We start from the raw sequence: 12,580 nt of genomic DNA on the forward strand, positions 1-12,580 counted from the left end.
AGTCCCTGATGTAGAAAAGAAACTACCAAAATACGTTCCATTCCACGATCCTTAACACATCATATGTATGTATCCTTGCAACGCATTTTGTCGCAACCAAAACTCGGCCGAATTTTGGAAGTGAATACCAAAATGCGTTGCTACCATTTTGAGGTGTGACAGCGCTTCATACATTCAAGATAGATTTTCACCGGCGGTGTTTTCATACCCAGGTTTCAAAACCATGAGTTATTTCATCACGAGTATAAATGTGATTTTAAACATACTTTGCATAAAGTATGATAAAAATGTAAGATAATAATATTTAGTTGGACTTTCAGTTATATGAAAGTTTGATAAAACTATTACAGTTGACCCTCACTCTCCCCTCCCCTCCCCTCCCCTCTCGTCTTTCCCAATATTGGTTGCACAACGAAGATAGATTAAAAATTATTGAATTCAGAAACTACATACAATTTTAAAACATGCCTTTTGTCTTAAATAGTTGAAATACTCCGATATCTATCAATGTAAAAAAGATAAAGCATGCATTTATGATAGGGACCTAACGCTATGTAACTGGTCTTTTGTACCTTTAATCAAGAGAATATACAAAAATATACAAAAGCTGGTTCTCGAATGTGATTGGCTCCTTGGAGTAAACATAGTCTTTAAGTTTTGTTTTTTATTCATATCTAGTCCTCATCCTTTTGTAATATACGTATAAGCTGGTTTGAGTTCTGGGCCCGTATTCATAAAGCTCCTAAGAAGAAAACTTAGGAAAATCCTTAACTTTGTAAAATTTCTTGAACAACATAGCACAAAAGAAGTGTAGACTTTATAAAATTTATTGATAATCTTCATTACTATGCCAGACTGTATGTGACAATATTGTTAATCATTCAAACTATCTCGACGATTGTCCACAAAATGCTTTGAAACTTTTCCTTAAGTAAGTGCCTTAGGGAAAATTTTCCCTTAGGAGCTTTATGAATACCAGCCCAGGTAAATATCACAAAAAGTATTTACAGCATGACCTTTTAATTTTTGACATAATAAATATGACCAGAGAGGGAACGAAATGTTAAAAAGAGAAAATTGAAAAAAAAAGTCAGATATTCAGTTATGGCTTCAACCCAGGATTTTTTTTTATTATTAGATATTATAGGTTATCATAGGACATAGTTTTTGAATATACATATATATAGTCAGTAGACTATATTTGACCAGGATATTATATTTTTTTAGATAAGATATTTAAGTGCAAAATGTACATAGTTTAACATATTTCTGATTAATGAATTCAAAGCATTAATTGAGATATTCTATTTTTTTTAAATAACCTATCAATAAGTGAAGCCAAACTTTTTGATGTTCACAAATTGACCGGAATTTGAAATGGAAAATGCCCCCATCAAATCGGGTTTAGTGATAAATTGAAAAAAAAAAATCAAATGTATTTTGAACAAGAAATATCATTAAAAATGATGGTCGGCGAATTGTAATAAGGAAAGAAGTTTATGAATTTTTCATCTAACATTCATCTTTCATCTAACATTTTTCAAATTGCAAAACTAAATATCGCACTTTAACAATTTAAATGGTTATCTTTTAATTTTTCGCAAAGGTTTCGTAGGGTTGCAGTTTTGTTTCGTTTATCCTTAGACGAATTACAGCAGTAGTTTGATGAAGATTCATGAAGCGGTTCATGAGAAGAGGTCATTAAACGTGTTTATATGTTTAGCTAAATTGGTCCCTATCCCCATTTGTAACAAAATAGCAGGAGACCTTACGATATTGTTACACATCGAGTTTGATAAAAATCCATTACATTTTAGTGGTTAATGCGAAGAAAGGCATATCTATTTTTAGCTAATGTGGTCCATAATAGGGACCAAGTTCCTATATAAATAAATTTGGAAGAGGACCTTATAATGATGCTCCAGACCAAGTATGACAAAGATCCACCAAGCTGTTCATGAGACGCTGTATAAAGGCATTTCTAGTTTTAGCTCTAGCAGCCCCTAAAAGGGGTTAAATGTCCCAGCTGAACAAAGTTGGCTGCGGGCCTAATAAAGATGCTACAAATCAAGTTTGATTAGAATACTTGAGAAAAAATCAATTAAAGGATTTATTTATTTATTATTTTTATTTATTTCTAAAATAGGCCAACTGATCCCGCTTTAACAAATGCATATTCGCTATTCATGAATCTTTGGACAATGACGTCACACCTACAAAAATGTGAAGGTCAAGCAAAACATACAATTGTAATTATTTCAATATTTCTGTTTCATAAGCAAAGCTTGACCGTAGTCATATCACATAGATAAACTTATGCAGCGTACCTTCATTTCAGAGTAATGAGATTCAGTCATTACATAGCATATACGGTATATAATAAAACAGATTTCAACTGAGTTCAATATTTGCATACCATACTAAAGAAAAATATTCACATATAATAAATCAGTTAAATAATTTATAACAAATATATCAAAGCAAACAAATACTCATTTTAATATGCAATCTGAATAAGTCAAAAAGCAAGAAACCTTTTCATATACAGACGACAATTGTAACAAGGAAAATCTTTTAAAAAGCACTTCTCTACATAAAAGACTCTTATCACACCCTTATTCATGTGATACGCAGACCGTATTCAGCTCTTTCTTTAATTTGATATATGTTGGTATTTGAACAGGTTTTTATCATATTTATTAAACTTACTTATTATTTTGAGATATATCAACATTCTTGCTAAATATACTGAGCCAAAGTTAGCTTTAAAACTGTGAACAGCGTCGTTTAGGATAAACACTTTGTCTACATTTCACCCAGCGTAGCACAATCAACAGAGTGAAAGAAATTGACACTCTCGTCCAATCAGGCAGAGTGTTACATAAATCTTCCATTTTGATAAATTATCTATAATGCGTTATCAAGTACTTTGATTTGCAAACTGAAGTCACGTGGCATAGGTAACGAAAACGAATTTAGACGGCGTCGCCGAAAAATAAAAAGCTTCTGATAACCACACTTGGAGTTCTTTTGTATTGTTTTATTTATGGAGCACATCAAGGAAAACCTTATTACGGAAATGGTGCATTAAAACTGACACATTAAAGTACCTTTTTTTGGAAAATGGCGAGAAAAAAGAAATGGAGGTACAAATGTATGTAATTTCTATTCACTGTATGATACCCAAAATTTCTTAGAAAAGTGATACATGGTACCAGTATTCTTTGCCGTATTTATACATGCTCAGATGAAATGCTAAAAATATTCACGTGTTGTTGTTGAATTTTACCATCGCAGACGAAATGCTAGAATATGATAGTATATCATTTTTAATTCTGTTTCAATAATCCAATTTTCAGGTCAGTAACTATATACGGAACCAGAAAGCGGCGTATAGAGTGAACTTTGTCGACTTACGGTAAAGAATTTTATACGCTTTGTAAATCCATCTGCTCTAGATGAGTACTCTTTCATATTTTCCTTTGATTATTATTACCATCTTTTTTTTAGCGCGACTTTTCGAAGAAAAAGTAGAGCATTTATACTCGCCCCGGCGACGGCGTCAGCATCACCGTCACCGTTGGTTTAAGTTTTTGATAAAGTCAAATATCTCTGTTACTATCAAAGCTATTGACTTGAAACTTAAATTGGTTATATACTATCAAAGTCTATACCAGAAGAAACAATCTCAATAACCCAGATTTGAATTTTGCCAGAGTTATGCCCCTTTTTAACTTAGATTTTTTTGTTAAATTTTTGATAAAGTCAAATGTCTGTGTTACTATCAAATCTTTTGACTTAAAACTTAAAACACTTATCTGCTGTTAAAATTTGCATCTGGAGAAACAATCCCCATAACTCTGGTTTGAAGTTTGAGAGAGTTATGGCCCTTTTAACTGTTTTGTTAAAGTTTTAACTTAAGTTTTTTTTGTTAAAGTTTTTACCGGCAAAGCTCTAATTCAGAGTCAAGCACTGAGAAAAGTCGAGCGTGCTGTCTTACGGACAGCTCTTGTTATCATTACTATTATTATCATTACTATTATCATTGTAAGTTGCTCAGTTTACTTTTAAATAAATGGTAATAATGAGAGAAAAGAATATAACACAGCTTTCTGCCCAATTCTGGAATTTCTTTAAATGCTTTATGAATTGCAGAAAATAAATGCGCTTAAACTATATCAGTAAATGCATGTAACCGCCAACTATTCCTAGTTCAAATCAGTGATACCTCATTTTTGTTTTGAGCTGAAATGTATGTCACGTAACGTGGGGTGAAATACACTAGACACCTTTTACAGCAAAATTGGATAGCAGAAGGTCTTGGAAACGCTCAGAGTGTTATTTTTATAATTGAGCCGCACCATGAGAAAACCAACATTGTGCATTTGCGACCAGCATGGATCCAGACCAGCCTGCGCATCCGCGCAGTCTGGTCAGGATCCATGTTGTTCGCTAACGGTTTCTCTAATTGCAATAGGTTTTGAAAGCGAACAGCATGGATCCTGACCAGACTGGTCTGGATCTATGCTGATCGCAAATGCACTATGTTGGTTTTCTCATGGTGCGGCTCAATTATCTGATTAAAGTTATTGTTATATAACGTGATAAGTCCATTTACAAATGACAGCCTTTATGTCTCAGACATTTTTTCCATTAAAATTCGTTTGAAGATGATTGGCCATTGCTATACTTGGTATCATAAAATACAAAAAAAAAATGTAATGTGTTCATGTCAAGATACATTGAAACATTGCAAGACTTTTTGACATCGGGGTCACTCCATACATTTACTGCCGCTGAAATGATTTGCTAAATATTAGTGTTTTTTTTTCTTCTTCCATTCTAATCAATAATATATCCCTTCTTTTGTGATCGCCCTTCGTCCGTCGTCCAGCTACTATTTCTTGTGAACACGATAGACACCACAGTTTGAAATCAATTTTAATCAAACTTGCACACAACTTGTATTGACATAATATATCGGTTACTTACGAAAACTTGCTTGATCCCATCATAGGTTCCAGAGTTTGCTATTTTGGCCTTTGCAGCCATATAGAGACTTTATCTATGGTTTGATTTGATATAAACTTGCAAAATATCTGTAACAACAATAGATCTTGGATTCCATGAAGACTTCATCAGATCCAGTCATTAGTTCCGTAGTTACGGCCCCTGATTGACCAATGGAAGAGCCAAAAATGTGTTAATTTCTATCTTGTGAACACGATAAAAGTGACATTTCACAATCGATTTTAACCACACTTACACACAACTAAAGTCACAATTATATCCTGTACATCTCTAGTCCAAGTTCAAAACTTGGTCATGTGGGGTCAAAAACTAGGTCATCCATTCAAATCAAAGGAAAAGCTCATTAACATACTTGAGGCCACACTTATGACCCTATCTTCATGAAACTTGGTCTGAATATTTATCTTGATGATTCCTAGGCCAAGTTTGAAACTTGGTTATGTGAGATTTAAAACTAGGTCACCACTCAAATCAAAGGAAAAGCTTGTTAACACTGTAGAGGTCACATTTATGACCCTATCTTCATGAAAATTGGTCTGAATATTTATCAGGATGATTCCAAAACCAAGTTTAACAGGTGAACTATATAGGGTCATCACTTACGATTGTTCTTCTAAGTACTTATCATGCTTTTAAGTAGCAGAGTAATATTGAACCTTTATAAATGTTAACACTTGTTACGATGAGTAAAACCATGCAGCTTTAGACTCTTTTATTGTATTTTTTTCAGCGATTCAATAAAAAAGAAAATGATTCCAGTGTAAATGTTCCATCGCTAAAAATATTTTCAATAAATAGTGAGATTTTTCAATAAATAGTGAGATGACCATGATTTATTTGTAAAGACAAATTAATGTACTTCTCCTTCACATAAAATCGTTAGAACAACATGGTTTTATTCAGGAACTCAAACGTCATCTTGATATTGCTTTTCAAAGTTATCTTTATATTACTAGTCAAAGTCATCTTTACTATTCAGAGTCATCTTTATATTTCTGTTCATAGTCATCTTTACATTACTATTCAAAATCATCTTTAGAATTATATTCAAAGTCATCTTAACATTACTGTTCAAAGTCATCTTTATATTACTTTTCACAGTCATCTTTACACTTCTATTCAAAGTCATGTGTATATTACTAGTCAAAGTCATCTTTACCTTACTGTTCAAAGTCATCTTTATATTACTATTCAAAGTCATCTTTACATTTCTATTCATCTTTACATTACTAGTCAAAATCATTTTTACATTACCAGTCAAGGTCATTTTTACGTTTCAATTCAAAATCATCTTTACATTACATTACTGTAGTTGTTTATCAAATTCGGCTAGATGTCTAACCTTAATTTTTTAAAACCATTTAATAATCTTCAAATTTCAATACCATTTTAATTTATTGAAATAAGTTAATTGCCTGAGACGTTTTTTGATAAAAGTGAAAAATTAACATGCTTATAAATATTAATTTCCGCTTTTCCTTCTGTTTTTCTCAATGTCATTTATACAGTTTACACGAAAATCTGTGTAAATGAGCTGTAAAAAAGTACCTTTGAAGGATGCTTATTGTTTTAATTACAACGTTTCCTGATACAAGCAACGTAGGCACTTACATCATTACATAAGTGACGTAGTTAAAAAAGAACAGTTTCTATTCTAGTGAGTGTTCTCTTCAACATTTCCATGGAAACAGTCAATTAATACCCACAGTTAGATTTTTACGATAAAACTCCACTCCTCGATTTGTCTGGTGAAAGTGTTTTGTAATCATTTTCCATTAATCAGATACTGTTTAATTCACATTCGGTTACCTTAGTGTTAATAAAATAAAGATAATTGTCGTTTAAAAGATCAAAATACATTTTCTTATAATTATTACCTAAAGCAAAATGACGCTGAGGAGACAACATCGAAAAGCCTAAATACGTTTAAAGACCTAGGACAAAAATGATGTGCTGTATTGTGTTTCTTTGGTCTATACCCTGCTAAATTTCTTAAATGGACGGTCCATCTTTCAATTTGGGCAGTACCGGGGTGTTCGCTGAAAATGTACTGACTGAATAGCGAACAGTACAGACCATTATCAGCCTGCATGGGTGTGGATGTGCAGGCTGATCATGGGTCTGCACTGGTCGCAAAGGCAGGATCTGTTTTGATAGCTATCTCTCTACACATTTCATACACTAAATGTTTAGTTTAAACAGTTGAACACAATAATGTATACATATGGTTGCGTTGAACATACATCCATATTTACTATGTACATGTATGAATAAGTATAATATCAATATTATTTTTCACAAGACGGGAGTCCTTGTGAAAATTGCGTTTAGTTTTGCAGATTAGAACTTTTCATACACCGATACTGAACTAGACAAACTGAAATCATCACTGACATACTGATGCATACGGAAGCAAATGTAAAATAGTAGAAACAGCTACAGACATTTTTATATTTTACATATGTTTTTGCCCGCAGTTTAATAGTACAATGTGTACACAAAACACGTATGTAGAAGTAATGGGCATATTTACTTAATTAAAAAGGCATAACATATGACTACGCCATTTTAATTTTTTTATTTAACATTTTAAATTGTTTGAAATTAAAGGAGTCCGGATGTGACCATAGCCTTTCGAGTCTTGTGTGCTACAATCTGGTATAACACAAAAGCGGATGTAATGGACGCCATAGCGTCGGCACTGAGTCGCAGAACTGTTAACGGTGTTCGAGTTAAAACTGTCCAAGTTTTCGAAACAAGTAATACAGGTAAGAAAAAAATCATATCCAGTCACTTAAAACATTTTCTTCAGTGTTGCGATATTTCTAGTGGATATGGTAGTACAATTTCTTATTCCCTAACTCAATTTATTATTAACTATCAGTTGAAATTTAAAATTACAACGTCCTTTTCACTGGTATTTACTTGCGTTAACGCAGTGAATTTTCGCTTAACTTGTTCAAACTATCATAAATGCAACTCCTATGATTAGACGACTTGGAGTAAGTATCTGTTGCCTGCAACTATAATACATTTAAAACTGTGTATATTATGGGTGTATTCTGAATTTTCCAGTCGCCAAATAACTGTAACAAGCTTAACACGTAAAATATCTATATAGCAGTGTGGCACCGTTAAATGTCCCTACACCGCTAAATGTCGCAACTACTGCTATATGTCGCAAAATCATCTGCCGCTATATGTCGCACCTTTTACGCTTAATATCGCAAGAAATATGTCGCAACTCCAACGCCAAATGTCGCACATTATTAACACTATTTTAGGTATTAACTTCGAAATCCTATGGAGTCCTTTTCTGTTCATGTGACATGGAGAGTAGATGGGCACAGAAATGCGACACTTTGTGTCGTATTGTCATTAAAGAAGCCCGTCAGAATGTAGAAGTAGACGCTAAATTATAAATGTTTATTTTCAGGCATCCTTTATTATATATTTATCGCAGATGCCTGACATAGCAAATCATGTCTTCACATATACTTTGGTAAAATCTGTTCAAAATCAACAAATATGATTTTGGAAATACTAAGTCAAATTTTCAAATGTTAATGAACACGAGTCATGAATAATCGCAGAAAGTCAAACCATTTCTGTACGTTAAAATGCGTTACATGTCCTTTTTTTATGGTGGTATGTTTAGGACACGTATATATTTTTAGATATTATGTCGGGCGCTCAAGATAAATGCCTTGCACCGGAATAACATGTCGTGCACTCGGTATAAGATGTCTTGCATTCGAGATAAGATGTCGAGCGCTCGAGATTAGATGTCGAGAGCTCGAGATAATAAAACAAATCAAAAGGGTCATGATGGTTCTAGATCGATCACCTGGACAGATATTAAAACATAATGTTTTATAATTATAACAAAATACCTTTAACAGCGCAGAAAGAAAAAATATCTAATTATTGTTTTTAAAAATTCTCATTTGATAAGTACTTTGGCAGAATGTGTTTTTCCACCAATTTGAAAATTGTTTTAGTTTTTCCGCGATGGACGGGCTTATTATTTTTATATGAATAAAGAAAAAGAAAAAACTGGACTAAATAGCTTGTTCAGTTTCAGACTACATGAAAACTGCAGTCGTTTAATGAACATAGCTATTTTATGCATCCGGAGGTTGGCATAATAAAATCGCACTGTCCGCCGTGTGTGTGTGTGCGTGCGTGAGTCTGTGCGTCTGTGTGTCCGAGTAAATTTTTGTACGTGTTGTAACGCTGACATTCATAAAGGGATTTTGAAATAACATGGCATAAATGTTCACCATAATAAAACAATGTGTCATGCGTAAGACCCAGGCCCCTAGCTCCATTTCTAGGTGACACTGAAAAGTCAAAGGTTAACAGGGTCGGTTTCGTGTCCAGTCCACAACTCGGCCATCCATGAATGGATTATGAAATAACTTTGCATACATGTTTACCATAATGATACGCTGTGTTCATGCGCAAGACCCAAACCCCTAGCTTCAGGGTCAAGGTCACTCTTAGAAGTCAAAGGTTAACAGGGTCTGTTTTCATGTCCGATTCATAACAAAGCCGTTCATCAAGGGATTTTGAAATTACTTAACTTAAATGTTCACCATAACAAGACGACAGAGCTCTAAGGTCAAGGTCACACTTAGAGGTTCAAGGTTAACATGGTCTGTTGTCCGGTCCTTAACTATCCTGTTGATGAAGGGATGAAGCGATTTTAAAATTACTTGGCATAAATGTTCCCTATAATGAGATGACTTGTCATGCACATCCGAGTCTCTCGGGTCAAGGTTATTATTTAAGAATTTTGGTTTATTTTGCACTGTAGCATTCTTGGGCACGCTTCGGGGGCATTTGTCACTAATAGTGACAGGTCTTGTTTCTTTATAATTGGCAAAACAATATGCTAGTTGAATATTTAACTTAGACTGCTCACGCTTATGAATGGCCGGTTGTAAACGAGACTTGTTTCAAACCTACTTTAATCTGTGAAATAAAGTTGATCGATCTAGGACTATTATAACTTTGTTGTCAAAGAATAGAATTATCTAGGGCGCTCGACATATTATCTCGACCGCATGACGTCTTATCTCGACAGCAAGTCATCTTAGAGCTATTAATTGATCATGGGTTCTATTCTTTTTCTTCGAACGCTACAGTTAAGGGAATAAGGCGATTAGCCAGTTTTGATTGAGGAGTCAGATCCCATGTGCCACTCCGTACATTATTTCAGGCACGAGCGATATTTCTATTTTTGTTTTAAGTTTCTTGAAATTGTCTCTAAGTATCACATTATACTCCCCGTCCATATGTCTCATATGTTCTGAACCCTGCCCCGGCACATTAATGCTAACACCCCAGCGGACACCCGATTCCAAAAATTAACCTTTTTCACTAATTGTGGGTATTATATCTTAGATTTCTGGGTCATTATTCACCCACTTCCCCACTCTTACACCCCTCCCACACCTCCACAAGCACACAATGTCATTACCAACCCATTTTTACTTAACTGAGACTTCCCGTCCGAAAATACTGGCTCTGTTTGTGACCCTCTGTCAAAACTGTCCAAGCAAGGTGTGAAACAAGGTGAGTGATGTAGGGCCAACAAGACCCTATTGTTTCTATAAACGCCAGCAGTTAGAATATCGATAATTGTTCGTACAACTTTTACATGTTAAATCTGCTACCCTCGAGAAAGTATACAATACTGTCTGAAAATGATTTCAGTCGGGCTTAAAGCTAATTATTTTTTTTCTATTGAACTTTCAAGTTTATTATAATTGTCATTTTTTACTGACAACTTCTCCACATACGTAAGAGTTTTGATATAGAAAATTGACACTGTGTATTTAATCATTTATTTCAGGTATATAGGTTCATTTAGAATTATAACTGCAAAAGAAAGTCTTTGATATATTTACATTATATTTTTCCTGAAACAATTTTGACTTTTCGTAGTTGATTATACATGTAACCCATATTCTCAGAGACCTGTTCAGATGTGTACACCAGTGCGACCTCTCCGCCACCTAGCGGACCGTACACCTTTGCGAACGCAAACGGCGAAACATTCACAGTTTACTGCTTATTTAAAAGTGGCTATGGTTATACATTCATCGCCGCTGATATTAGTGTTGATCCTAACCTAGCACAGCTATTCACAGAGAAAACAGAAGTGTTAATACGTCACAAGCGTCAAAACGGAAGTCAGTATGACGCTACGGCGGCACAAATCTCGCGGTACTCGAGCAAAAATCTCGGCGTATTGTACAACTCACACACTGGATACAACGAAATGCGAAATGGCCACATGACCCCTTATCTATACGTCGGTTTCGTACCCAAGGCCGGAGTGGATCACTACCATGATACACAAGGCTGGAAAGTCCAGGGAACAGACTATACTTTCAAAAATTGTGACGGTAACCCAAACAGTTATTTCTCCCTGTTATACAACAGCCAAGATAAGGCTTACAGAAACTACTCCCACGGCAAGACGGATCTTCTTCACGTTTGGTACGATTATGCGAGCGCGGCGAACAGCCGTGATTATATTCCAGATGCCTTTTTCACAGACCAATTTGAAATTCATTTTGGTGGTTGTGGAGGTTACCAAACTTCTACTAGTTTCCCAGATGTAGTTGGCGTCACCATTGGCCTAAGATTCAGTAAGTAAAAATTATAACATTTTTAAGCTTGCAAAGTAGGTATAGTTTCCCAAGTACTGTATGATCGTAGCAAACATAATAAACATAAACAGATTTAAATGAAACAGGGAACTGGAATTCTTTGAAACTTGTTAAAATCCAAATACTTCTAGTTTTCCCAACGAAGAAATCAACACCCAAGCGAGGTTTTGTACCAGTGTCAGCGAGGTGCAAGCCGTCGTCCTTAACCACCCGGCCACGGATTCTCCTATTTATCGTTCATATACACCATCGCAAGTGGAGACGCATCCAAATGGATATTACCATAATTATGTGTTAAAAAAGCTACTTGTCAAACTGCACATTAACTTATACAGTTATAATCATAAACAGAGGTAATCTAATACAATGAATTTAATAATATTCTGTTAAATCAAACAATTATCCTGAATAGGATTTAACAAGAAGTAAGAATAAATTACGTTCATGACAATTAATATGGCTTTCAGAAACTATGAACCTTTAAAGTTGGCATTAATATCAAAAGAAGGTAATCGTTAGAAACATTTCTAACAGTCTATGCATAATACTAAACGTCAAAGCTTTGAAATTACTTTAAAACAAGTTTTGGAAAAAACTTGTACATGTACGAAGCAATTGCATAAACTATATGTTAATTAATACCGAGATAAGTTATGTTTTTGAACAAATCAGTTTCAGTTCTAGTTTCCTTGAGTATGTTACACTTTTTAATTTTAAATTTTTATTCTTCAGAAATTGACTACACTTTTAATTAGACATACTTGAACCTTTAATCGGAACTGGAACGGATTTGAACAGTTTATATTATGGTCGTAGATGGCTGCAAAATAATTTGAAGGCTTTGAGAAAATGCATAATGCGATAAT

At 34.2% G+C, this 12,580-nt stretch overlaps 1 protein-coding gene across 2 annotated transcripts in view; it reads left to right on the forward strand.

Moving 5' to 3' along the window:
* Window positions 1-12,580, forward strand: part of LOC123552744 (adhesion G-protein coupled receptor G6-like) — a 58,602-nt gene that overhangs the window by 19,616 nt on the left and 26,406 nt on the right. Inside the window, exons 11-13 of one of the 2 annotated variants that reach the window (XM_053540708.1) lie at window positions 3,360-3,418; window positions 7,642-7,799; window positions 11,013-11,693. In XM_053540708.1, the coding sequence (XP_053396683.1) occupies window positions 3,360-3,418; window positions 7,642-7,799; window positions 11,013-11,693 (898 nt within the window). The remainder of the gene's footprint in view (window positions 1-3,359; window positions 3,419-7,641; window positions 7,800-11,012; window positions 11,694-12,580) is intronic. The other variant, XM_053540709.1, reaches the window with a different exon arrangement.

This window comes from Mercenaria mercenaria, chromosome 4 (genome assembly GCF_021730395.1).
Source record: "Mercenaria mercenaria strain notata chromosome 4, MADL_Memer_1, whole genome shotgun sequence".
Taxonomy (NCBI): domain Eukaryota; kingdom Metazoa; phylum Mollusca; class Bivalvia; order Venerida; family Veneridae; genus Mercenaria; species Mercenaria mercenaria.